The 27,949-nt window shown below is 46.3% G+C and overlaps 1 protein-coding gene across 7 annotated transcripts in view; it reads right to left on the reverse strand.

Annotated features, from left to right (window-relative positions):
- The window catches only part of LOC131261926 (formin-binding protein 1-like), a 65,501-nt gene that overhangs the window by 6,526 nt on the left and 31,026 nt on the right, over positions 1 to 27,949 (reverse strand). For all 7 annotated transcript variants that reach the window (XM_058263793.1, XM_058263792.1, XM_058263788.1 and 4 more), the window contains exons 3-7: positions 11,394 to 11,509; positions 2,399 to 2,452; positions 1,792 to 2,227; positions 1,529 to 1,707; positions 1,256 to 1,445 (exon numbers count right to left, since the gene is read on the reverse strand). In XM_058263793.1, coding sequence (XP_058119776.1) covers positions 1,256 to 1,445; positions 1,529 to 1,707; positions 1,792 to 2,227; positions 2,399 to 2,452; positions 11,394 to 11,509 — 975 coding nt within the window. The remainder of the gene's footprint in view (positions 1 to 1,255; positions 1,446 to 1,528; positions 1,708 to 1,791; positions 2,228 to 2,398; positions 2,453 to 11,393; positions 11,510 to 27,949) is intronic.

Raw genomic sequence — 27,949 nt, forward strand, 5'->3', positions numbered from 1 at the left:
CAAGCACTACACCACCCCCTCCCACTGTTTGATGAGTGCGTTTTTCTAACCAAAAGTTTGTCTTAGAGGCCAAGTGGCAAGTGTGCTTTAAAATGGCAGGCAAACACCTATCTCAGCGCCACAGCAGAGGGTTTCCCCGCTAATGAGATGCTTGCTCTTCAAGTGGCAGCACTGTGTCAATTTGTATGTTGAAATGGAAGAATATCTCTAATCTTAACGACCCACCCACCAAGGCACGACGAGAGAAGGAAGTTACGTTTAGCTTGGGCCATAGAAAATGAAGAAAAGACGAAGCCTTAGCAATGATAGATAAGCATAAACGCATATTATGATGAAAGCAGCTGGGACAGCAGCCCGGGCAAGCAAGCTTCACAAGATGTACTGACATTCGCCCATACTAAGCGAGAAGAAGAAGAAGAAGAGGATAAATTCAGGAAAAGTAACACAACTCTAAATGAACAACAGTCCGAGAACCGACATCGTGGAACCCAGTGGAAGTGTGTGCAAGTCTGTGGCAAAGGGCAACACTGGAAAACGATTTTGCGTGCGATAGCTTCAGAAACAGCACCAAAAGACAACAACAACATTAGACAAACGCACACGTGCTTTGATTTTTGAGTGCAATTTCATTTCCGAATCTCCAACGGAACTCGACGGGTAAAATACTCACTCCATAAAAAAAACATTGTTGATACCGCCACACGTGTATCGTCAGTTATCAGCAGGATTTATTTTTATCAGGAAGTTTATTTCCCGTTTCGAAGCATCAAAAGAAAACACGCCGAACGGGTGTTTGTTGTGATTCGGTTAGCATGTTTGACACATTCAGCACCGACCAGAAGAAAAAGGCGCAATCCATTGCATGGCGAATAATAGATGATACGTAAAAAAGTAAATGAATGAGGATAAGGGTTTTCAACAGAATAATGAATGAAATCAATTTAAGAAAAATTTACATATGGAAAAATAAAGGATATAAGAACAATAATTCTTGTAAGACGATAAACATATGTAATTATTAAAACGCAATAAAAATGTAAAGGACGGGAAAGTATAACCAGTTAAAAGATTTGACAAAAACAAAATGAACACACGGTATTGTTCTAGCTGTGAATTAATTTCGATCGCATTGCTTATACAAAAGGAGGATCTTACAGAGGAAGGATACTATACAGATGTTAAATTTTAAATGCGGACGAGAAGGTAGACATATCGCGTTTGCGTTACGACAGGCATACAAGACGGCGAGCCTTACCTTGTTGCCGGTGAAGATACCGAAAATGCCAACTCGTTTTTTCAACTTATCCTTCGTCGTGCCCTTCCCCGTCATGTGGTTCAGTCCGGTGCTGGAGTTGTGGGTCTGCGAATTGTTGGCGGCGTCCGGGTCGGGCTTTGAGAGATCCTCGAACGGTATGTCTCCGGGTGGTTGAAAGCCGGACTGATATCTACGGTTACGACGGTAAAAGGAAAAGATCGTTTAGCGTAAGATCATTGTGTGCAGCCAAGGAAATAACGAGCGTGCGCATACTTCTCTATAACAATCATCGAATCGTCCTTCTCGTTAATCGAATCGGCCGCCTTCACCATACCCTCCAGGCAGCGGGCAATGATGGGCGAAACTTCGTACTCGACATCTGCCGACCGTTTGATGAATTCCTTCATGCCACGTGTTCGCTTTTCGTCCAATTCCTGTAGCCGGTTGAACACCTGCAAGTGTGAAGGGAGGAAACAAACGGACAAAAGATGGTGGGTTAGACGGTTGGATCGACGCCGTGGAATACCGCACCATACCTCAGGCAGGGCCGTTTGGTAATGCTGCTGCTGCAGTTTGTTCGTAATCTGCAGCTGATTGGCGTACTCGCTCTTGGCGTCCTCCGACTGGCTGTTGCGTATGTTCATGTTAACCCGTTGCTTCTCGACATCGGCCCGGCTCAGGTGGAAGTCGGCGTCCGCCTTTTGATAGCCCTCGAGGGCCTTCTCCGCCTCGCGGAACGCCTTCTCGTAGCTCCGCTTCGCCCGCTCAAGCGTACCGATCTGTGTGTGCAGGGACTGGGTCAGCAGGGCGCCCTGGTTAAGCGACTTTTTGCGCTCGTCCCGAAGATTTTTCGCTAGCAGCGTAATGCCCTGCAGCACCTGATTCTGAAGATTCTCCGCCACCACCTCGCGCTGCCCGGCCAGATCGGCCACTTCCTTGAGGACGTTTTTGAAGGCGATCAGCGTGGAAAACCTGTGCGGAAAGGAAGGGCATGAGAATTACACTCGCTGTTTGATTATCTCCGCGTGGAAGTGCAGTTAGATTCGCCAAATAAGTATAATCCACTCTCAGGTGCTCGGACGTTCGTTCTAAGATCCCTCCTCCGGCAGCGAATTGTCATTGATTCAGGTAACCAGTACTTACTCATTTTCTTCGTCCTCTTTGTTCTTTTTGGGTTGGTAGTTTTTCACGAGCCGTCTGCAATAGAGAGATGCGAACGAAAACCACAAGTTAGAGACTTAACGGAATGAGAAGAAACAAAACAATCAAAATGGACAAGAGTAGATCTAGGTTAGAATGGCAGCCTTCGAATGCCTTAGGGAATCATCCGTGACGTAAGAGTCGTCAACGCAACAGCCGCAAAACAAACCACGGATCAAGTGTCAAGCATCAAAAATCACTGATTGGTACCTGTCGTTGGGCTTGACACCGAACCAGGCTGGTCGTGGGTTGGTGTTTTGAGCGGCGAGGGGGGCTGTACATTGGTGCAGCCTTAGAAGGCTGCAGCATACAGCTGGTAAAAGGCAGCATAAAAGAGGGGCAGAAAAGTGCAACAACAATCCTGTAAAGGTGCCATTGGCACAGAAAAAGCCCACAATTACTGACACTCTTTGCGTTTGGGCCGGTTAGCCGAGGAGTCGGTGTCCGTGGCACGATATTCCCATGCCATTTATGTATATTTACGTACACGCCAGCACCGTTTGGGATTTCGTTTCGGAAGATTAGCCTGTTTGATGATCGGAATTTCGTTGCTGCGGAGGTTATGCAGTGTCGGTCGCTGATTGAAGCCCGCTAGTACATTGTCATTAGGTCCGGATCTGTGGCCATTTCAAAGCAGAAGCCATACTTTAACCAGCAATGCGTTGTGTTGACGACAGCTGTAATCACACGCGGCGTTCTTTTCCCCCTTTCGGCACATCCAGTAGAACGGAACGGAATGCAGTTGGAAACGGAAAGCCGCCACCCGATCGGCATTTGGATTAGAACGAAGGTATAAATGACCCGATCTTGCCATCCATTTGAGGCGCACAAAGTGCTCGGTACGTACGACGTTGCAGTTGCATTCCTTTCGCGTGATCTACCGACTGCGGCACAATGATCGTCGTTGTGACGGACGTAGGTTTTGTGTCATCGGAGATGGGTTTCCGTGTGGTGAGCGCGTGGGGTGTAAATTGTTTTAGATGAACGCATGAGCTGCTCGGTGTGTGACAAAACTTTCTCGAAGCAATACAACAAAATGGCGGTTGAAAAATCAAACAGAGAGCTCTAAACAAAATACAATATGTCCTGTGAAAATTCAGTCGCTTCTATCTGATATACAGATATTGGAAACGGGTTAATAGACTGTGACCGGCTCGTCGGTTATCAACAAAATCAACAAACAATCACCCCAATGATTGGGGCAGAAAGATAATTATCTTATCATTTAGCAAATATTTGTCAACGTTTATGATGCGCGAAAATATCGGAAACACGATGATGATTTAATAAAGCGCAATTGGTTATCAAAACCCTCTCTATATTTCTCCCTAATTACCCTCCATAAGTAATGAGATTTACGTTTACGGTTTGCGTGGAGGTAAGCAATGAGCTTCAGTAACGCATGTGAGTTTCAGATCGATAATTAGCATTATCCGCACGCACAACAGGTTCGACTAATCTAATTTCCCGATAACCACTGGTGCGATATGGGGGCATGGCGTGATATACCCCTACCACCAACAGAAGAGGATATCACGCAGGTACTCAGAGGGGACGCATGTGGTTATTTGTTTTTCCTTCGTGCACAATCTACACTGACCTTCTTCAGCAAAACGATATGTAACACTCTATATACTACTGGCCCTGCGGGGGTACTACATACAAAGCAGATGCGTCTAGAGTAACTACCTCTGTGATCAGTTCAACGTTGTTGGGGAGAAGTGAGCCACCGGATCCGTTACACGTTGCACTTTCTAGCCATGCGAACAGTAGCTAGCTGCAGCCACAACAACGGTTGGGGTCTTTGCAGCAGCGATCTTGCCAACACCAATATGTCTATACTAATCATCATTGCCTGCGAACATGTGCGAAGGAGTGCTCACTTTCTACCCACCGCTAGCGGACTGTCCTACAACCTAGGAGGGAAGGGTTTCCAACCAGTATACTGCTTTGCTAGTTCCATGAACGAGATCAATGAAACGGGCGCCACCATGACGATCAACATCGCGAATTCCTTATGATGCGTTTATGATCGCATGCATCGGGAGCGGCGTTGACACATGCAGCACACACAGGCCATCATTTGCGGCAATCATAATTGATACCACACACAAACACACTGGAGGGAGGTTAAAACATACTCGCCGGACGGACATGTTGCATTCGACCGGTTTGTAACCGCTTTGCAGCACCGGGTTCACGTGACACTGATAGGAGTCGGACGGTTGTTCCTGATGACTCGATCGGGTTAGCGTCATTGGAGATTGATTGCTTTCTCTGGGGAACTCGATGGGAGGAGCACGATGGTTCGTGAACATAAATGAAAGTGAATGAATGAAGCGGTCTCGGAACTGCCCTACTGGGTGTGGCGTGTGCATCATGCAACCAAGAGTATTCAGAGTGCATATGGGCATAAGGTTTTAACTGACCCTGGCAACTACAACAACTATAGCGAATCTGACACGCTCCAGTGAAGTGATTGTAAGATCACGAGCATTGAGTTAACGATAATAATTAAAAACAGAATATGCCACCCTCCTCCTCCGCTTAGTCAATTGAGCGTTGGTGGCAATGGCCAGGATCAAACGAGACGCTGCTAGTCGCCGGACACTTGGCGTATCTCGGACCTATGGCGGAATTGGAGAAAGTTTTCGATCTGTGTCCATCGCCGGCCAATCGCCGGGGCCCGGGGGGAGAATTGATGGCCATCGACCGATCAACCGGTCAGCGTCGGGGATTGGAGATCGTTTAAGCATTGAGGCTCATCGAAAACTCATGAACCACAAGGGGGATATCATCGCAGGAGAACCGATATCGGTATGCGGGAAAGAAATCGTTATTGTTGCTTCTTGATGCGTTTGCCGCACCGGCAACATAACCTAGTTTACAGCGTACACTGTAACCTGTCCATCTGGAGGGTGGGATGATGGTCGGCGAATTTTATTTCGCTGCTTTCTTCCTCAGCTCACCGCCAGCCTTACCTGTGGCTCGATGGAAAAGAATCGATAAGCCCGTCCTCGGGCGACGCAGAACAATAGGAAATTTCTCTCAAAAACCCGCTCAAGAAAAAAGGCTTCGTTCGTTCGAAAATAAACAAACCAAAGCCGCACGATCGACCGGATTCGGAGAGTGAGGGTAATTGGAATTCGCGAAAAGTTGAACTGTTTGCCCACATATTTTCTATTTCTTCAACCGGCTTAAGCCAAATGCCCCGCCCCGTCCATCGGGAAGGCATACCGTTCGGCGGTATGTTTTAATGAGTTTTCCGGTTTTAACAGTAAACCAAGATCGGCTAAGATACAAAAAATAATCATTCCACCAACCGATTCCATCTTATGTTCGAATCATTTTATGCCCTTTTTTTATTTTCTTAGTTTGTTCATGGTCGTTATGTAGAATTATGACACAGTACGGTACCGCTAAAGCAAAAAAAAAACAATGATCAACGGAAGAGATGGCGAGATGTAGATTATAGAAAAAGGAAAAGACGTAAATTCCAGACTCTGCCGTCCGAAATAACAAGATTTATCACCAGGTAGCGATCAGTGCCAAACGGAACCGTTGAACGCTAATGCCGGTTGAATTTAAATCATATTGAAGCGATATTTTACGAGACGGCATCGAAAACAGTTTTACTTGCTGTCACAGCAGGGATACGAAAAAAAACGTATCATAATCAAAAGGTAATTCGTTGGAAGGCTTTGAAATTCAAATATTTTGCTTTGACAACGGAATCGATTTGAAAATAAGGAAAGTCCTTGATCTTCCTCCCAACAGGTGTGCGGCATTGTTGTTTACTAATTTTCTCCTTTCGCATATTGATTTTTGATCAAAGTTCCGGAATCATAATTTCACTCACTAATTTAGGCCGCTTAAGGTCTCAATCAAGCGGATTATGGGAAATCTAGCTAAGACGACACAACCCGAATTGCAAATCCAGGAGGTTCCCCAAGGCACGCAGTGGATTGAATATGATTTAGGAATGAAATGGAAACTAAAGAAATCAAGCTGCGTGTAGCGAAAACAGCCAAATTCCTTGTGTCGCAACGGAATTTTGCCGCTATCTGGATGAAGTTCCATTTCGCACGATGCGGCTTTCAAAGCGTGCTCGGTAGCGAGGGTTGAATGTCTCGCCCGATCGATTGTATTAAACCGTCACGTCTTTCGTTCGTGATTGAATTCGCATTCAAACGGTCACGTCATCGATCTTGAAAAGGCAAGTAGTAGGAAAAAATGACTTGCGCATATGAATCATATTAATCGATTCAAAGAATACATTTCAAATTCACTGGAACAATGTATGCAAATTTCTTCGAAATTTTCTTTTTTCGACGTGGTGATTCAAATTTTTCTTAACGGCAAAAAACGAACAATTGCTCAAGAATGCAAGCACCCCCAATGTCTCTACATTTCTTGTTCTCGGCTGACGTTGTTTAGATGCAAACGTAGGCGGACACGGTATGCAGTTTACAAACATTAAGGCTACGTAAGAGCTCTTCGCATCCGCCCAAAAACTCACCTCCACCAGAGCGAATGCCTTCGAAAGCGGAAGCTGAATGAAATGAATCTCAATCGAGCAAATGGGGAGAGACGTGGGAGTTCGTGGTGCCAGCCAGCCAGCGCATTTTCTATTATAAACACGTAAGATCGGTGCGCACGGAAGCCAATGGCCGCGAAATCTTACTTACGGTAATTGGCACGCGCGATGTTGGAACCGAACGCCCACCGCGCGTTCGTGAACTCTTTTTGGAACAACATCAATCTCACTGCGCACGCAAGGAGGAGAAGGAGGATGAACACAAACCATAAAACCAAATAAACCACAACCACGCTGCTTCGGCTTCTCTTACTTCGACTGAGATTTTTGTTTTTGGGTCATTAAGTCACCTAAGTTTGTTCGATTCCGTCGCACTCTCGCCCGAGAAGCGTCTAGAATGGCGGGCATCACTATAGTTTTGTTGAACGTGAATCGGGCAAATTATAAGATAAAATTAGATCGCAAGAGCAAGGTGGAGCACTGCGTCCGGTCACCGTTGACCGCCGGCACATGGGAATGGGACAAGCGGCGATCCGGCAACTGAGGTCGCGAAACGGCAGGTCCTTGCGCTCGCGACATTGATCGCGTTTGAAAACGCGTAATTAATTCGCTCGCGATTTTAACTCCACCCGTCGCTTGTCGGTCGTAAAGACGCCATACTTATTGGAGCGCTACCCCTTTTGATCGGAACGAGAAACAGATTCGAGAAAGTGGATGCCTTTCCGGACTGAAGCAAGACGTTGGCTTAACGCTTTTAGGTTGTGGTAGACAACAACCATCACATTCGACAAAGGCGATCGTGAACGAATTGACAAAATAATCCAAACGGTTGCCGATGGTATATTCTTCACATATACGTTGGACCAGTGGAACTAATCAGTTGGAGGACTTGCAGCGAGACATACCCTTGAGCACCTTTTTCCACGTGGTTGCGTTTGTTGGTGTGATGATGTGACGAAAGATCATGGTCAAACGGGGTGTCCTACACACAGGTCTCCTTGAGGTTACTTGACGCACGCACATCGAATGCGTTGAAAAATAGAAATGCGGCTCAAGAAGATTTTCAATGAGTTTCCAACGCGTCGCGTTCCTTCAAAATGGAGGGAATTATTAAAATCATTTTGCACTTTTCTCCCCGGAATAAATTATGCTGTCGGGGCAAAGAACCTCTTAAACGTTCTTTTTTTTTTTATTAAAATTTACGACAAATTACCCATCGAAAATCGATTCACCGTCGCAATGCCGGCAGATCTGTTCAGATTCAACAACTGGCGCGAGAGCCGACAGAGGAGAAACAAGCCTCGATGATGGGTGCAGCAGTTTTGGGCAAACTTTCGCAACCGGTTCAGCGAACTTGAGCAGTTACCTTGGCCACAATAATGGTGGTGTTGGTGGTTACGATGGTGGCTGCTGGCGAGTTTTTGTCGCCGTTGGGTTTGATCGCTTGTGTTCGTCCATTTGTTTCGTCTCGGTTTCGATCGCTGGAATCAAGCGTAGGATGCTTCGTTATCCCGGACGAAGAACGTTCGTTAGTTGGACTTCATCGCTAAAGCAGGAACACCTAACATTCGGAGGACAACGAACATTACGTCAACAGGCGGCTTCGAACGACATACACACACAGACAGATACCTCGATCGGAAAGGGGAACAATGGGATGAAGGAGAGACATCTCGTCAGACCGGTTTCCCGATTCGGTAACTAGTAGTGTTGCGGGCCCACAGGGGACAGAGACAGGATGGTTTTTAGGGATTCGCAGCCAACGGATGGAACCTGATGCCAAAGAACATCCCTAAGGAAGAAGAACTTGTCTCACACGCCCTCCTCTTGATCTATGTGGCATTACGCCACTACACCACCGGACTCACAGAAGGAATGACTGCAATCGAATTAAACTTATGCCGATGAGCTCATCCTCTCCCACAATCCTCAAAAAGGTGTCGTGCTATAAACAGATTTTAAACAGGGAGTCCCGGATCCCGAAAACCAAGCGGTCAGTTGCGCGAGCCATAGACGACGATGTTGAAACTGTGCACGAACTCTAGCATAGGAGAAGCATGCTAACAAAAAAAACAGGGAAACGCATTTCCGTGTCATCAGGTTCCAATCGGGGTGGGAAGATTAATATCTGCCAGCCTACATGTAAAAAAACGCCGTCGCGGCGATTTGGGACGGAATTTCTCACAGCGGCTAAAAACAAACAATTCGTGTCGTTAAGATTCGCTCCAATTTTTGGAAGTTTTAACTGTAATGGGTCAAACACGACCCAAAGCGCATTAGTAACACCAGCACGTCGGCAAGAAAAATGAAGATTCCGAAATGTAGAGCATCGTGTCGGCTGCAGAACAGTGGTCACGATCTCTCTTCTGGTTACGAATAGCCATATTCTCCGCCAAGACCGATGCACATGTGCTGGGCCCAACCATGGACTCAGGGCGCCGGGGGTTTAGGGAGTAGACAGCAAAATCTGACACACCGAAACCATGACCTATGCTTGCAGAGGTACGTACAACCATCATGGAAGTCAGAACGTCGTGGCTTAACGTCCTTCCCCTTCTGGATTTGGGATGTTCTTGTACTCCTGCCCCTCCCGTCAGTCGTCGCCGGGCAGCATCCGAGCTTTGAACGACCTAAACCAGTCCCTGACCCTTTCGGAGGATGATCGTACGGTGGGGACCAACATCTGGTGCAGCGTCGCGATCCGTTCTACGCTTGCACCAAGCGAGCAGCACAAGCCACAACACAGGGTCGTTTCTTGTCGGTGTCGGCTCGTTTGGTAGCACGCCAAGTCGTTTCTCGCACCGAGAATACCGTGGTGCACTTTTTTTTCTACCCTTTCCTTCTCTAGCATGAACGCATGATGCACAAAGCGAAACGATCGGAGGCTAAACGGAGGGCTTGTTTCTGTTCCCGAAGAAGATACTTTTCGAAACGGCGTAAAGAACGCAAAGCGGGGATACTGGCAGGCCCTCTTCTTAACACTTCTTCCTCCTCGGAATCTGTCCAATTGCCACGTGTGTGTATGCCGCCGGAGAGCGCGTACGTGTCAATGTTTATTTTTAGTCCGTGCACTCTTTGAGATGAGTGTGGAGTCCCGAACCCCAGCAGAGAAGCGGGGATCGAACGTTTGCACGACGTCGTTGTCGTCGTCGTTGCAAGGGTTTTCCCGAGGGTCACGCACGCCGGGGAGCTCAAGGTTTGTGTTGGGAGGTCGAGGGGCACGGAAGGAATCGCTAAAGAAAGGTGGGGGGCAGGATACTGCCTTCTTACCAGAACCCTGGCGTAAGGCACGTAAAGGCAGATGAACGATGGTGGGCGCGTGTCTCGATGTAGTCTGCCCCCGGTGTACTACCGATACGACAAGTTGCGAATGAAGCCGGCGGGAAAGAATACCAATCCGCGAAGAAAAACCTTACATCCCCCCGTGGGTTCGTAAAAAAGAATAAAGTTTTGCCAAAGGTACAAGAACACATCTACCGAAAACAACCGCACCGCTTCCTACATTCTCTGGTGGGTTTTCAATGAATGAAGGAAAAATAAAAAAGAACTACCCAAAGGCAACCCTCGATTTCGTGTGGTTGGGTGCGTCGATTTTCTTTAGTTCTTGCCACTGGCGTACGGAGTCGAGTTTCGACCCCAGAGCGCTGTTTACGCACATGTTTCCCCTTGCCATTTGCGTGTAATTGGAGAATTGTTTACACTCAATTCGCGTCTCGATGATCGAACCGCGGAACAGGAAATGCATCCATTCAGCGTCAGTTCCTGGACGAGGTACGCGGTCTCCCTCGGGCGCTAGGGTTAAGGAACTGTGCGGTTTTGTGGTGCAGCAGTCCACCAACGCGCGAAGGTTAACCCCGCACGAAGGGAGTATAATATTTTGTACTGGCTTTGTACGACGAACGCTCTCTCTGTCCAGAATACGACGGCGGCGCCGCGGAATGGAAATTTAAAGGAGTAAAAATTCATGTCTCCCGCATGCCAGCATATTAATGACGCAAAAACCTTATTTTTTCGCCATGCACGAGATTTACGAGGACCTATAAATACTGGAGCAAACTAAGCGGAACCGTCGTCATTCCGCTTGGCGTTACTCAGCCGTCGTTATCGGGCAAATTTTGAGACGCCATTCGGACTGGATTCGACCAAAGAGCCGTGGCGATGCCTTTCCCACAATGTGTTTGATGCTAAAATAAAATGTATGATTTTTTTTTTGCGTGAACAAGCTACCATCAAAATGGTAAGTAATTTATGACATCAACACGCTGAGAAATATGTTCTGGAGTGGAGCTCAGGTCGTCTCGTACGCGGTTTCTCTAAACACGGCAAAGGCCTCTCTGGATTGTTTACCAGCGTTTTGACTGAAATGCTACTAATAATAATGGTTCGTCTATTGCCGCTTACCTAAGCTTTAGTGCATATTCGACTTCGATGGCACTGCGATCGCGGATGAAGTTTCCAAATCGCTCGAAAAAGTCAATTCCTTTCTGCGTGTGTGTTGCTAGGTTGTCGAACTGGTCCTGTAAAGGGAAGAAAGAAAACAACATTCAATGATCATTGGTGAGTAAAACTTTCTTATGCTGCCAAATGTAAAGTAGGATTATAATCCTTATAGCGTCGAGTCATATTTCAATGTTGAAATTAAGATCTGGAAAACGTATTAGGTTAGTTCTTGACTTAAAGCCGGTAATGTTCGATCTTGAGTCAATCTAGACTGCTGTCACTATTTGAAACTTCAACTTATCTCTATTTGGAAGGTCACCTTCCACCCTCAAAACTAAAATCTGCTTGTCCAAGTTGTGGTTCTTTGCTACACCGGACGTTTTTTTGCCGATGCTGTTTTGGAGTGAGTGGAAAAATAACGCCTGACGTCATGGTCCGCGTTTGGAGCGACAGTGGACCAGCGAACACTGGTTTGCAGCTTTGAATCGAGCTTAGGTGTACGCTATACGCCATCAAGCGATCGCATTCTTTAATGTTCATTCCTCCCTCGGTTGATGATTTTGCAAACGTAAGAATATCATTTCTGCCGCCCCAGTATAAGGCAAACTCAAGAGGGGGAAAGATTAAGATAAGCCCGACCTGGTCAGTTCACTCCGAGATTTTGCCCAGAGCACTGGTTAGTAAGATTCCTTGACGGGATACAAGTCAACACAAGCAGGGTTTTATTTATTAAAGTTCATCCACAGCGTTCTATCAAACACTTGTGCGAAGACATATGGTTGATTGAGGTGAAAAACAAAACCCTCCACACACGATATCGGCGAATTTATTTGCTGAGCTTCCCTCAGTAATGCTTTGCTATCGGTACAATGCGAAACAGTGCCTCAAGCGGCCATTCTGCATGCAGGGTTAATGTTTTGTGTTCACCTTGAGATCGTCAAGAGGTTGGAAAGTTAAAGATCCGCTCCGACACGACCCTTCTTCTCGGAAACGCTCACAAGGTTAACCAGAGCCAATCTTGGCTTCAAATTGATTATGGGATTGTCGGGAACCTGGTCAAAAAAAACTCTATAAAAAATCTCTGTCGCTTTCAGAAAATTTTCTCAGAAAGGATGAAGGATAACTCAAAGCCGGCGAAATGGATTGAAGGTATAGCAGGAATGTTTACCTCAAAACAACAAATTGTATATGTTACGCAAATGCACCCCAGGTTAGGTAAGGATTTAGTTCTGCCGAGTACCTATGGTGGTTGTGTTTGCTCGGGAAAGCTTTTTTATAACTAAATGTTTACCAAACACTGACACGCAGCGCGACAAACAACATGCGTGACATATGTACTGTTATAGAACGTAAGAACAAACGGCCGCAGTACACGGTGGACGACCAAAAATTAAGCTGCATTGTATAACGGATATATACAGTACATTTATTATCACTAGCCAATAAATGAATGTCAGAACAAAATTATCATTCTAAACCGACGCTTACATTGTAGGTGTAGGCAACGTTTTAATATCCCTTTCCTTTTCCGTAACGTTTTATGACGGCGGGCAACAATTTGTAGACTAAATAATAAACAATGGAGAAAGACGAAACCTGGCAGGCTTTGCTGCCAACATGCCACTCTTCATTTCGATGGACCACGGCTCTGGCCAATATTTCATCGCTGTATGATTTAGAGGTCTGAGTGTTACTACCATTTTTTGTAACGGTGATTCCATAAAATTAAAAAAAACCAAACAGGTCCAGAAGATGCAACAAACTTTGGAGCAAACTGTACCGAACCCGAAGAAGAAGAGAGCCAAGAGAACCCATCCGTAATTAGCTTGTATTATACTACTTTCTACAAAACACGGCGAGGCTGGATGGTGCCTGCGTCGAATACATATGTGTTGCAGAAGGTGCTTCCCTCATCGGAAGCCGACGAAAATAGGAAGCGATCGTTTATTAATTCTACACATCGCACGGTTTTACGGTACACGGTTTTCAGCCGATCGCGACCATCAGGCCGTCGTGTGGTCCAGTTGTAGTGTTTTAAAACGGCTAGGCTTTCAAGTCGTTTCACATGGGGTTTTACTGTGGCTAGTACATGATGGTGTACCATCTGGGTTTGCGTTGGTAGATGCCGGATGATTCCAGGAACGCCGAAACAAACACGCTACCGGAAGGCATACTACTGGTGGCCTTTAAAAAACCACATTGTATTACTCACCACCACCATCTTCTTCGTCATCATCAAAACCATGCTCTGGCGTCTGAGAGCACATTTGAATGAATAATGGAGTCGGCGGTAATGGCAGTAGTTCACGCTTCATCCAGGCCTTCGTATACCCTCTTGCCGCAGAACCGATTGTGTTTTTTATTAGCACAAATAGCAGAGAGGATCAATCGGGCTAATAAATATTAGCAACACCGATTGATTTCGGCAGCTACTGCTCACTTCTCGAGTTGGAACGCCAACTCTTCTCATCGGGATTAATTATATCTCTCCTTCCGAGAAACAATACATTTCATCTTCATTTCTTAATTTTATGGCCACGGGGCACTTTTCGGCTCCGAAGAAGATGTTCGCGGTGAGACAAGAGTGATGAAAGGAGGAGATGAAATATCTCCAAAGAAATTTTTCACGATATTCGATATTAATATCATCATATTTCTTACTTCTACCGCTCGGTGATGCTGCTTTCCACCTTTACCGAGTCTTATCTAATGAACCATCGCGTCGGCCAGCGTCGCGAGGAGGAGTTAACCCATTGATTACCATTTCTATCGTTGTCCCATCTCACGGTATTACGCGGCTCAGCCTCTCTTCAGTGGTTTCTGGAAGCTCCCCCTGCTCACCGTCTTTCACCATTTCGTCTAACACCAAAGTTCGAGCATAAATTTCACCTGCATCCCGAGCACAACACACCTGACGACGCGGCCACCGAACGTCCCGTGAAGGCCGGACGTCTTACGAGGTCACTTCGAGTTGGTGTCTCTTCTCCCGAGGGGAGAGTTTCGGGCGTTGGCGATCGGACGGCACACACCGGGAACACGCAGGCACGGGCGCGGAACGATATTTAAATTTGTTAAACAAAACGTATCCACGCCCTACGAGAGCAGAGAGTAACGGCAATTGAGGAGGGGAACGCCACAACGCGACAAACGACAGCTATGGACACGGCGTTCGAAAAATCAAAACAACGTCTCGAAAGTCTTTGATAACCAGCAGTGGAAAAGACCACGATGGCGGAAGCTAGAGGTCCAGACGGGATCACCGCATAAACGCACCCGTAGGTATGTTCATGTAGGCATCTCCCGAGACATCGACAATAAGGAAAAAGGTAGGTTAGGAAAGTTTTTCTTTATGCTTTACTTTCACTTGATGTCAAGCAGAATGACTTTAGATATTTGGAAAGGAATGCTGGAACAGGTATTTAATGATGTCGAATGGCCGGTGTTTGGTAGGACAATTTCTTTCGGTGCCCGAACACTGAACAAATGTACAAACATTTGTTATACTATAACTGTAACAAACCGACATATGTACATCTGAATAAACTCATTAATTCGTATTAAAACCAGCCATCCCTTAAGCAAAACGAAACCGGTCGTCGTTCTTACCCCCCGAGGACAATGTACTTGATCAACTTCTACAGATCATGCTGCTCTGGGAAGCCAGATAACGTGGTTAATATGATACTTATTACTTCAGGGCAGGTTCTGTAACATTCACCACGACGATCGTTTCCTGTCAGAACTAGCAACCTAAATCCGGTGGTGAATGAGTGCAACGCCTGCATTGCGACCAGCCTTTAATGGTTTGCTCAAGCTTATTACCGCCGGGTGCACAGCAATGAGCTGCCAACCTCATAGGAGTCGTATCAATTATTAATATGCAAATGTTGAAAATCCTTTGGGCCATAACTATAATCTCGGGGATACATACAAAAAGGCATCAGTCGTTTACACGCGATCTTGTTTTTCATTTTATTGATAGAGCCAATTCTAGCATTGCGATTTTATTTGCCGTTTAATACCGTTTGTCAAGTAGAACATCGTAACGGTTGTAGAATCAACCTAACCTAACCTAGCAAGAAACGGTTACACGGATATCCCGACGCAATGGCTAGCGGCAACCGCTTCCCAATCCTCGGACGCTCGGAATGCACCGGGAGAATTCAGGTTCGTCGGAATGTACCGGGCATATCGAATAACGACTTCTACGAGCTGCAAGCGTGCAGCAAGCAGCCCGGACTACACGCCCGGAAGAGACGGCCGTTCGTTCGTGACATGCAGGTGATGCTCATCGCAAGTTATGTGGCAGCACAAGTGCGTACTGCCGTCGGCTACTACTACTACTACTACTACCAACCATCGGGTGAGAAACCCGAAAAACTAGTTTTCATTCCTCCTCGCTTCAAGATTGATATGCCCCCGGGGGAGACGAAGGGCAGAAGGGTAGCAAACGGCACGGAACAGGAACTAGTTTCATGGTGTCGTGTTTCGAAGCCTACAGCTTCTTGACAACCACCGGACGCACTGTTCTATCCCCAGTGAGAAAGCTGTCTTGGAGTCGTTCGCAGCGACTCAACAACGCGATAACTTAAATCCCCCGATGTCAAGTACAGTTCTCACAGGGACCTGTTTGCATTGGATGTAGTAAGGTGCAATGGAACTTAGAAAAGAGGGAAGGGACGCAATAGAATTTGGAATATGGGGCGCAACACGAGTGACTCAAGTTCAATCAACGGAACTTTTCCCAGCACTCGACGGGCAAAATTATGTTGTTTTTAACGTCGTTTCCAAACGAAGCCACATGATTACAACACAAAAACACTCTTATCTACAATGTGCCGATATGCTTCCAAAGAAAGTACTTCCTAACCATTACATCCCTCCCAAATTACGCGTTCATTGTTTGTTAGCTCAACAAATGGTATCCAAAGTTCGGATCGACCCGTTGTCAAGTGACAAAAAGTCCCCTCGGATGGAGGTGGAGTTTCGAAACGCTTCATCAGCGGCGAAATGTGGGAACTTAGAGCGTCAGCTATGCGGTTCAAGAGTGCCCGGAATTTCCCTCGCACCAGTCAAGTGTGGTGAATCAGTGTGTGGTTTTGTAACGCAATAGCTGTGACAAAAATAATCTATTACTTTACGAAACGAACATTCTCACGCTGCTTGTACAAAAATCGCGCATGAAAGCATTTAGAATATTTCGCAGGAATTATTTGCTTTTCATATGATGTATTTTAAAGACCGACCTAGGCCTCATGGTGACTACGTGACAAGGAAGTTGTCGTCAACAACACATCAACCCGTGTGGATCATTAAAATATCGACAAAACGTTGTTTACAACCCCGTGAACACACGATGACTGTGTCCGAGGGCACACAGAGACTGAAATAAACTTCATACTGCAAACCCAAACGTGACAGCTAGATCTTGGCCAGCATCGTTTCGAAGGAAGTGTCTATTCAAGTGTGACGATAGCAAACCAATCCTCATGAGGAGAAGCTGTTTGATTTGTTTTATTTGTTCCCATCTTGACTTCGTTTCCTCATTTGCGGTTTCAACTTTCTCCGGTACAATGAGATCGGAACGATCAGCTGAGATTCCCGGTGTTTCGAAACGCCACAACACATATTGTCTGGTAGAACTGAGTGTTCTCCACTCGCCGTTGTTGTGGCCTCTACGCATAAGGCCGGTATTATGACTTTGCGCTGCGCAGTCCATTGGAAGTGGGGACGAGAAATGGAAGAGATTGATTAGTAATAAAGAGTTCGCATATCCCTCTAAGTAAGAAAAAAAGAAATCCGAGGCGAAAAAGGAACCCCACCACCATTGATTAGATAGGCAAGCGCTGGCTGATGCTGAAGAAAGGTCGAAACGTTACAGCAACGAGGTAGGGGTGCCCACTGCTCGAGCTTTTATGCTCGATCTTTCCACCGGACCGGAGGCTTGAGGGCATCCGTGTGTCCACGCCTCGTGTGATGGATGTGATGGTCAATCGGAATAGCGTTTGTTGGACAGTTGGAACCCGAGAGACCCCTGAGAGTTGGTAGGTCCATGCCGAAGTTGGCCGTAACGGGATAGGGCGCGATTGACCGTTCCTTCCATCGGCCGTTCTGCTGAATAGATGTGGGGAAATCTATTTTATTGCTCATTGGACACATGAAGGGTATTTTCTATTCGGCCATCAATGTTAGTTGATTGATGAGTTTGCTTGTGGGAGGGTTTACCATCATTCTATTTTATTTGTTCGTTATACGAGTTTAAACTGGACTAGGTAATTATCGGCTCGGTCGTGTATTTATGTATGGCCCGAGTTGAACCATTTAGCAAATCACAAAATAACGGTGCCGTCCTCAATAATGTAAACACCAATCAATAACGCAAATATTTCAATTATCCGCTACTACATTTTGCAAAGTAAAAACTAGATGTCACATCACATAAAAAATAAAACAAAGTGTGACACAGTTTGCTTCACACATTTTCGATAAACCATGAGTCAATGTGTGTACTGTTTTTCTTTTCCTTTTTTTTTCCAAACTAATTCAAGTGGCACTACTCTGGCGCCTTCGTTAGTGGTGTGAAATCGTAAGCAGAGCCAAAAAAAACCCTAACCCCGCACACCAAGCGTGGCATACCAACCAACCCCATCCCCAAACCGCAAAGTGATCCATCAGTCCCATCTCGCTCGCTTCCAAATAAACTGACCGTCGCCGAAAGCGAAACGAAAAATGCTAAACAAAAACCATCTTCAAACTGCCAAACTTAAATGTATACCGAACCGCAAATAAACACCCTCTTGGATCGCGAGCGTAAATAAAACGTGCCAAACGGCTGGCAACATCAGCCCGAAAACATGCACGCACGCACACGCATGTCGGGCACTGGAGGAGATGGCGCGAAACACACTTCGCCGGCGTCTTGGCGCACACCTAATTGAAAATTCCAATGTCAATGTTAAGCATGGCCTGTGTGTGTCCTCCTGCCTCCGTCAGAAGCCTTGCCTTGGCTTGGAGTCAAGCGCGCCACAGTTGAAAAATGAAGGTGTTAGTGGATGGGTTTTTCGTTGGGCCTATACTGCACATTCGTCTCCGTAGCTTGGTTATTGACGTGGTGTCGATGTTGGAGCGAATGTCATCATGAACTAATGTTCCGAATGAAGAAACAAGTTCTGATTTACGAATCCATATTCGTCCGTGCGTTTCTGTTTCGGTTTGCCAACAATGTAGAATTATCATAAGCTGTGGGCTGACTGGAATTCTAAAGGCGAAAATGCTTATAATTTATAATCAAATGGTTTAGATATGAGCCCCAAAGCCATTCGAAGAAGTAAGACAACCAATTGAATAAGGGACGCATGTTCTTGAGTTAACCAAATACATAAAAAAAATCCAAAAGTTAGACACATTCAGTCGCAACCACTATCGTAAGGGTTTCAGATTTTCATTTGTCCTCAGAAGATTGCTATGCTATATTGCCTATGACGTCATGTTCACAAAACATGGCAATAAACAGCAGAGCAGACTAGCGAATTTAAAAGCCTGCGAGCAACCTATTGATGATCTGTTAGCGACATCATTTGTTGATCTCCTCCAAGCGCGCTTCTTAAGGTTACTCCACATAAAGAAACTGTGACAAGGTTGACCATGCGCAGCTGGTGAATCACAGGCCGCCAGAGTACAACGTACAACGGCTTGCTGTCTTCTGTTCCAAAGCTATAAAACGTTAACTCGACCCCCAAACAAGCTCTATCTATGGAACACCGATCTCCTACGGTCGTCGTAACCTACAATCAACGATCTATACGGGCTAAAGGAAACTTGCACCATGTGATCCTAAATGTGCGAGACAAGGTAGTTGCTTCGGTAGTGGTTCGAAGATGGAGAAGGATTGATGCATAGATTCTCGCCTTCTGGCGGAGCAGGTTGATGACTAAACTTTGCCAAACATAGCTGAAGAAGTTGAACAGCACCCCAGGAGATCGCTGTGCTGCAATGGAGCCTTTTTTTCGTCCGCCTTAGTGGCGCGCGCAACGTTACAACACGAAACAAAATAGGTGTAGGGTTACAGTGTCTCTGGGAGGCACGGGACTTACCCCACCACCACGCATCGTAATAGCCACGATAATTTCAAGTAACCGGCTACTAGTTCCTCGAGCTACTTCTTTGCCACGATCGAACACACTGTGTGTGCGCTGTCCTGTGTCAAATTTAGCAAAACTTAAATCTGCGAAAGCTTATGCAAAACAAAGTTGCTTTCAACAGACAGACACAGACACAAATCCAGGGGGGCATGGTTACGAATTACATAAGAGTGTTCGGCACGCGAAGGAGATCGGTTTGCGGATTGTAACGCAACGAAAACAGCTCCATAACCGTTACTCCAAGATAGGTCATTGATCCAGTTGGTGGAGTAGGGCAGAATTCCGAAACGCTGGAAGATACCAACCGGACCGAGGAGATGTTTGTGCAGCGGGTTGAGATTTACAAGAATGCCCGCGAAAATTCCATCCAGTTAATTTCGATGCGTTGGCAAAGGTCAGGAGTTCCCACGAGCTCCCGGTCTTCTTACATCAACCATGTTAAACACGTGATCCTCCCCCCAGATGATGGGGAACTAACGACATTAATACATTTAGTAGTGTACGGAATTCGACCGTCGTGTGCAAGGCATGCGTGCACGTTAATGCAATAATCTCCGCTCAGCCGTTGATTCCAGCGATGAATTTCAACCCCACACTAATCGAATAAACCCGAACACCGGTCACAACCCCAGCGACCCACCCGTCATTGAGAGCGTGTTCGCAGCACGCGACTTGAGCTCGTCCTCCCGCCGTTGTGTCCGAGGCCCATAAATTAAACGGTAACCCCTGGTGTCATTGGTTGGAAAATTTTGTTCAACAGCAGGGGAGACATACCAGTTTGGGGCGGTCTTCTTCCGCCTCTGTAGCAAAGTAAAAAAAGAGTTTCGTCGGTCAATACTGACCGACCCCACCAACCGTAAACGCCAAACGTGTGGTAATGCCATCAGCCAGCCAGCCATTATCAATTTACAGCAAGGATTAGTACGCACCCTTCCGCATATAACACGGGACCAATTGAGCTGTAAGGGAGGGCTATCTTGTTTCTTGCATCAATCGGCTGTGGCGGGGCTAGTGGATGGTGGTGCAGTAGCGTGGGAGATTTAAACATATTGCATCACACCCGATGAATCTCGACACACCACATGACAGTGAAATTGGTGGTAACACGGCGGTGCTGGTCGAAGTCTTACTGACTTACTTTCGTTTGACTTTAATTAACGATTTACGTTATGGAACGAGTCAAGAAAAGTGGTGGTGGTTAAAAAACGAAAACATTTAGGTCATGAAGCAGGGAGGGGGGTTTTAAAGTCGAGACGGTTGAAGAGGTTGAACAAAATTGAACTGTTTTCAATTACACTCTCAATTATGACCGCCCTGAAGGCTGCCCATCACACACGCACACACCGAAGGGATTGTGTAAAACCACAAGCGGAGTGCAGTGTGTTTGAACACATCTGGTCCGACGTGAATCGATTTGTTTAACCTCAGAGTCTCTGCTGTAAGCCAACGTAAAGGGTTGTTTGTTTCGTCGTAGATGTCACTTTATGAGAGCAAATAGTAATGAAGTTACTGGTTTGGGATGTATTTCTTAGGCTAAATATTCCGCAGGTAAACCTCTTACGAAAAACTAAACCCACCAAGCAAGTTCGTTTAAATCCCTCCGACATGATTTAACCGAAACTTAAAACTTTGCACTAAACGAGGGTAAATGGGAAATTCTCTTTGCTAAAACTCACGACACGAACCTACAGCTGCATAGTGTTGTTATGTAATAGCGTCAAGCCGTGCACTGCGTTCGATTTTTTCTTTTAACTTTTCCACGTTTTAGTTTCTGCCGCAGCTAGACACTTTGAACGAATGCCCTGCACACCCGAACTGCATCATTCATGAGGTACAGTGGGCGACATAGGCAAGGAGAAAATATGGTTGCGCATAGCATCGACCGGACCATGGACAGGAGTACTAATGCGAGATCCATAAAGTGACGCGCCTCACGAGGCGTGGACTTCATTCGCAGTGTGGTGACGTTTGGTTCGAAGGCTGGCATCAACTCCGCAAATCCGTTCCGAAAGTAGTAACGAAGCCGAAACTTCACTAAAAACTTTGGTGATGGTGATGCTGGTTGGCATAAGGTGGAATAAATTATACACAAACCCACACCCCTCGACGCCGGCCGGCCGGCTGGTTCCTGGTGCCGGAGATTGCTTTATGATCGAGGAAACACACAAACCACATGAACGCACCTCTGGCGGCCTCAGGACTCACGGAGGAGGTCGTTCTACCGGAGGGTTTGACAAGCACCCCGATTAGCCGAGCGAGAACGTGTTTTTCCAGCCAGCCTAAGCCACGGTCAGGTTGTCGCCCACCTTTAGGTGAATTCTCCAACGCTAGCTCGGGACTACAATCGCCAATGCTTTGAGGGTGAGTGAGCTAATATAAAGGAAATACACAGGAGAGAATAGTTCCATGTTCACATGCGTGGGACATTTCTTTTTCTCCTTTCCAAGACTATGGCGTGTAGCTCCTGCAACACGAACCGGAGGTTTATTCCCTCCGGATGGTTTCAGGAAATATTCGATTGGACGTTTGGCGCAGTCCGCATAAGACTCAATGTCCTCGTGGCCTGGACAACGTGTAAAAGTTATTTGAAGCTAGGTACTCAACCTAGGTAGGTCAACCGGGTGACGGAAGTGATGAAATATAAACAGTCTCGGTTGTTATGAATTGACGTTGGCTGGATTGAAGCATACACCTACATATTTTTCAACGCGGGTTGACTTTTCAAACATGAAGAATAATTACATTATAAACATTTTTAGAAAAAGTGGTATTTAATTGGTACGTTTCGAACCGTAGAAAGTCATTTTAAGAACACGAGTGCATTCGTTGAACAATTTGTACATCAGATTCCATCTTTTTGTATTTTGCCGTAGTAGTTTAATAAAGCTTTTAATGTTATGTTATGTTTTTAATCGTAGGCTGGATCTTCAAATATACATTTTGAATAAAGAGATATCTCACTGCCTGATTTCAATTGAAGAGATGACTCACTGCTGTCAATTTATTGTATTTATAATGCACCTGCGAAAACGATAGAATAAACTTCCAAGACTTAAAAATTATCGATTAAACAAATTCAATGAAAAAGACACGGCGTAGCGGCCAAGGATATCTTTGTAAGATTTACAATTTCCTGTAGGTTTATTTGCCAGCACCAATCGCATCCAATCGTACCCACACCATAAAACATTCATTTTCCCATTTTAATAAATCTTCCAATATTTTCTCCCCTTCGTAGTTGAACAAGTTACGGCCTCTGTTGCATTCACAAAAGGGGAAAACACCAATGACAAAACAAAAAAGAAATCATAATAATCATTGGACGATAGTATTTCGATTGGTAGACGTGGGTGCGTCGGCAAGCGTGTTCCAAAACAAACTCGTAAACAAGTTCAAGGGTAGGGGAGAATGCGGAAAACTAGACATCCCAAACGGCGCACGGGAAGAGAACATTGAAGAAACACACGCTACAGCACCAAACTCAAATATGTACCCTTCCGTATCCTTCGCTTCACTTTTCGTAGGTATCGAAAGGGGGTGGCCCGAAATTGGCACAGGGAAAGTGTATCGATCGGGATGAAAGTATAACATTCGAACGGGCGCGTCGTCTGGGAGCTAGAACACACGCATGAAAGTGAAGACCATCGAAAGCTTACTACGAATAGCAAAGGACGAGATGAACATCGGTTCCGGTGTGCCGAAAAATGATATACCGAACAGAAAGGACCACATTTGAGAGCCGTCCTCAAAGCGCGCGTCTCACGGGAAAATACTCGATGAGTCATCGATGGAAGGCGAACGGGGATGGAGTACACTGCCGGTGTATAGGTGTCTCATCCCACGGCGACCCGTGAGGACCCAGTTATCCTTGGCAACTTTACGGAAGTGTTTGTGAAACGATCCACACCCGCCGTGTCCCGTACATGCGCACTTATTTGCTGCTGCTACTTTATTCAAGCCGCTACTATGAGGGTGTCCTCAGCCCGAGCCGGAAGCATAGTGGAAATTGCATCATAGACGCTCGAGTCTACACTCGCGCGAGGCGTTACTCATCCAATTCGCAAGATGCTGGCCCTTGTGCCTAAGAGTGTGTGACTCATGCTTCGTTGTGAAATAGCCTTGAAAGGAGGAAAAAATAAAGTGACGGATCACGCTGAGAGCAACGATATGGCGCACTGTGTGTTTGCCCTTAAGAGGTCCTTTCCGCGGCTCTTTTGTTCCCGATGAGTGAAAGCATTTTGTCAACACACTGAGGGAGTGAAATTTTTCTGTAACGCTATCATGATCCGAGGCCAACCATCCTGTTGCGTTGAAAGAAATAAAGAAAGCGAAACACTTCCTCGGCACAATTACTCGCGACGTGGACAGGCGTCGTCTCCGTGGGCAACAGGGACTATAGCGAGTTTATTCGATTGGGAACCCGGAACACACGGTGGGCAGCGTCCTACCGGTCCAGAACGTTACCGAACGATTGAGGAAGTAATGAAGAAATCGGGAAGCAAGCGTGCGCTCCTGTGTGTCCCCCCCTGCGAGATAGTGTGCGCCAATTTGTAGTAATGAAATTCCGCGTAACCGATTGTACCCCCGCGATAAGCGAGTAGCAGTAATCGTGACCGAGCACGCAGAACTGCAGAAGACAGCAGAGCGCTTGGGGATGACAGTAGGAGCATTCTGATAAGCGACGGCGACGAAGACGATGACCGTTTGCAGAATGCCGACCGTCGGGAGCAACGACAGCAGCAAGCAGCAGCAAATCAGTGTCATGTCCGACGAGCTGTTGTTTGTCCTGCCATCATCGTCAAACACGGGGGGGAAGGGATTGCTGCTGCTGTCCGGTGGAGGCTATAGTAATATAGTAATCAACTTATCAGTAACGACAGGAAGACACGAAATGCGACCGGTGCTTTTTGCCTTTCGCTGCACTCGGAAGTTTGCGATGACAAGCGTCTAGCTGACATGACGCAAAAGTGAGCAGCAGGTCGTAAAAAAGCGTGCTGCCAGCTCATATTCGTCAGTATTTCATGTTCGTCAATCGAGGCCTATCAAATCGAAGTCAAACACGCCGATAGCCGTTGGCAGCTGAGACTTGAAAGGCTTCCTACAAAATTTGCTCGGTTCAATATTGATACCTGCCTCCGTTACAGCCTTTGATCACCACCGTTACACTTTATGGTGCAGGCAGTAACTCGTCACAGTTGGAGACATTGTTCCCTGCTACTCCCACACACCCGAAGGCCGGCTAAAGAGGGGGCCTGCCTGTTGCTTTCAAACTAGTTTTCCACTTGTCGTCATGGCATCTTGCTTCTTACGGAAGGTATTTTGAATATTACTTCACAACCGGAACACCGTTTTGGCGAGCGCACATGGCTGGCAGAAATTTAATAGCAAAAAAATCTCCAAATTGAATCCTCCACACAACCTACCTTCTCACTTCTTTAACCTTCGGCGGTAATGGGATTCGGGCCACTTAAAACAATATGGCGTAGAAAAATTGTTTAAAACACTTCCACAAGGGTCGGGGTTTCGATTTCCCGGCCTTTTCCACGGAATCTCTCTCACGAAAGCGTGCTGCTAGCTTAAGTTGCCTGCTAAATGCACCGTTCAAGCGACTACCAAAACCCCATCTGGTGTGTATGTGTCGGTGTGTGTTATGTTGCATATGGGACGAAGGAGCCGAAGTCGAAGAAGGCGAATCATCGAAACGGTAAAAACATGTTATATTCGTAGCATACATTCCACACGGCCGGGGAACCGCTAATCGTGAGCGAAAAGAAGCGTGGCGGAAGCGGTATGCTTACGCACCTGGGCAAAATCTCCATCTCCGGTCGGCGAGGAGGTGTTTTCTTTTTGTTGTTGTTTGGGGGAGAACATCTGGTCCTGGCTGCGTTTGATGTTAACGTGTTGTTATTTGTGGCTGCTTGCCGCCTCGAATCCCTTCGCGAAAGATATAGGATTTTTTCAAAGAGGATTGTTTTAGTTTGTCTCGCTTTCCATCCATTTTATTGTCGTCATCTTTGTGTTATCAATTTTCTGATACATTTGACGAGACTGGAAAGGTTACTGTATCAGAAAAACATAACCTGGGAATTACTAACCGCGTCCCCGCGCAACCGAATTTTATTCAAGTCAGTAAATGTATCGGAAGGGGGTGCCCATGGCGCAGCGGTAGCGCAATGAAACACCACGCCGCAGGTGTGGGATCGAATCTCGAGTCTAGCACTCTTCGAACGGCTGCCCACCGATCTATAATATACCATGTTTCGGTCACCGAAAATCTCTTTGCAAGAGAGAGAGGCCTTGTCCCACTAGGGGGATGTCGTGCCACATAAAAACAATGTATCGGAAGCTTATCAGCTTAAACAAGTTGAGTTTATTCTTAAATTACGAAAAATAATTGTAAAACCTAATTAGGACACCGTTAAACCCATCAGGGCATCGTCAAACCTCGGTGCCAAACGATAAACTCCGACAGGAAATTATAAGCTTGGAAAGCCGTTTGTTTGGATAGACGCAGATTACATATGAAAAACTAAAACAATCCGTCCTGTGGTCTGAAATTTTTCTAATGTAGTATAATGATACTCATTCGAAATTTTCGAATTGGTACCGAGATTTTGTAATGGATGTAACTGTTAATTGTCTAGTAATATTAATATTAAATTTACTGCGAAAATGTGAATTACTTTATAATAATTAAATTAAATTTACTTAAAAAAATTGTAATGCACCCAGTATATAATAATTATTTTTAAACAGCTTACACAGTCATCTGCTATTTTACATCTTGCATCCTGCCATACTGACGTTGGTGAAGAATGTTTGCCAAGTTCTCTCATACGCTTGTAAGCGTTACCAAGCATCCATCGTAACGCTAACGTCCAGAAACAGGAACGCATCGATGTAGAACTCGTTAAATGGGACTTATACCAGCTACTGATGAAGGCACTTTGGTGCCTGTTTGCCTGCGGCTCCAAACGTCTAGTTCAAACACAACCATCGTCCCACCAGCGCATCCCTTAGGGTAATCAATGGCGCACCTTCTCTGTGCTGGTGCGAAGGATGGAAGGAGCTGCCTTCAAATACTTATGCGCGTCCCAATCCCTCGTGGGGGATCCGCTAGGAATCCGGTTTGGCAAACAGTTGACGGAAACGGTAAACGAGCTTAATCGAATGACCAGGCTCGCAAACAGTTGCCGCAAACAGAACCGACGAGCGCCAATTTGGCCGGCGTTGCTTCTTCGGGGGTCAATTTGAGCGCTTAAATTCGGTGTTCGCTACCTCAAATGGTTTCACGTTGGTGAACAACTGTGGTGAACTTGGGAAAGAACACCTCGTAATATGTCCAACGACGTGTGTGACTAGGGAGATAACACTCCACAGCGAAGGTTTAGGTTTAGTAGTTTGCGTAAGCCGTCCGTTATGCATCGTCTCCTAACCACAATGTGCCGCCACCAGCATGGCAATCCAGGATTGCAAAACTGCATTAGCAACTCGCTGGTGTACCACCTTTCAACGTGTCTCCGATGGGGGCAGAATTTAAGCCGAGTGCCGCACGACGAACGCATCCGTTGGGCGACAGCTTCGCCGGCGATGGAAACCCTGGGAAACGACCGATCGAGCCGTCCCATACGGTACACACAACAACAAAGCGTGATGGTGCGTTCGGGTCTCTCCCCGGCAGTAAAACCGCACACTCCGGCGCAGAGGAAGCAACGGTGGTCCATGATTTCGATCGAGACGATGCTTCTCTTCTCTTCGGACGCGAGCGACACAATGAGGGATGTTTTGGGGCGTCCGGTGGCAAGAGGAAGGAATCGAAGACGTTCCCGGTTATGCACCGTCGCCTTGCGTTGGATGGTGATGCTCTCAGTTACGACACACACACACACACACACACACAGAGCCAGCCGTGGGAGAACTCACCGGAATCGTGGCAGGTTTATGATTAGTAAATTTGGTATTGGCTCGCATAATGGAGGCCTCCTCCATTAGTACCGCTGTCTTTTCCACTCGGAGACTCAAAACCGGCGTGTGGCACGTTGGGTTAGGGCGGAGGGAATGTTGGGAGGAAAAGGCTACAAGCGACAAATGGGAAACCATTGGGAGGAAATTATGACAAATTTGATTGCCTACGCTATGGAACCATTTTTCAACACTTTAAGCAACCGATGTTGGGCGGCGTTGGAAGTTACAATTTCCTCTCAAATCTTTCCAACGTGATTTTGTATTTGCATATGTTATCGGCAGCTTTCGACGGATGGAGCAACTGAATGAATATTAAAATCAAATGACTGAGATCGCCTCCGTAGAGCAAAATGTTTCGTATTGGTTAACATTGAAATAGGAAAACGTCTAGCCCGAAAAAATATGTAACAC

Source organism: Anopheles coustani, chromosome 2 (genome assembly GCF_943734705.1).
Source record: "Anopheles coustani chromosome 2, idAnoCousDA_361_x.2, whole genome shotgun sequence".
Lineage (NCBI taxonomy): Eukaryota > Metazoa > Arthropoda > Insecta > Diptera > Culicidae > Anopheles > Anopheles coustani.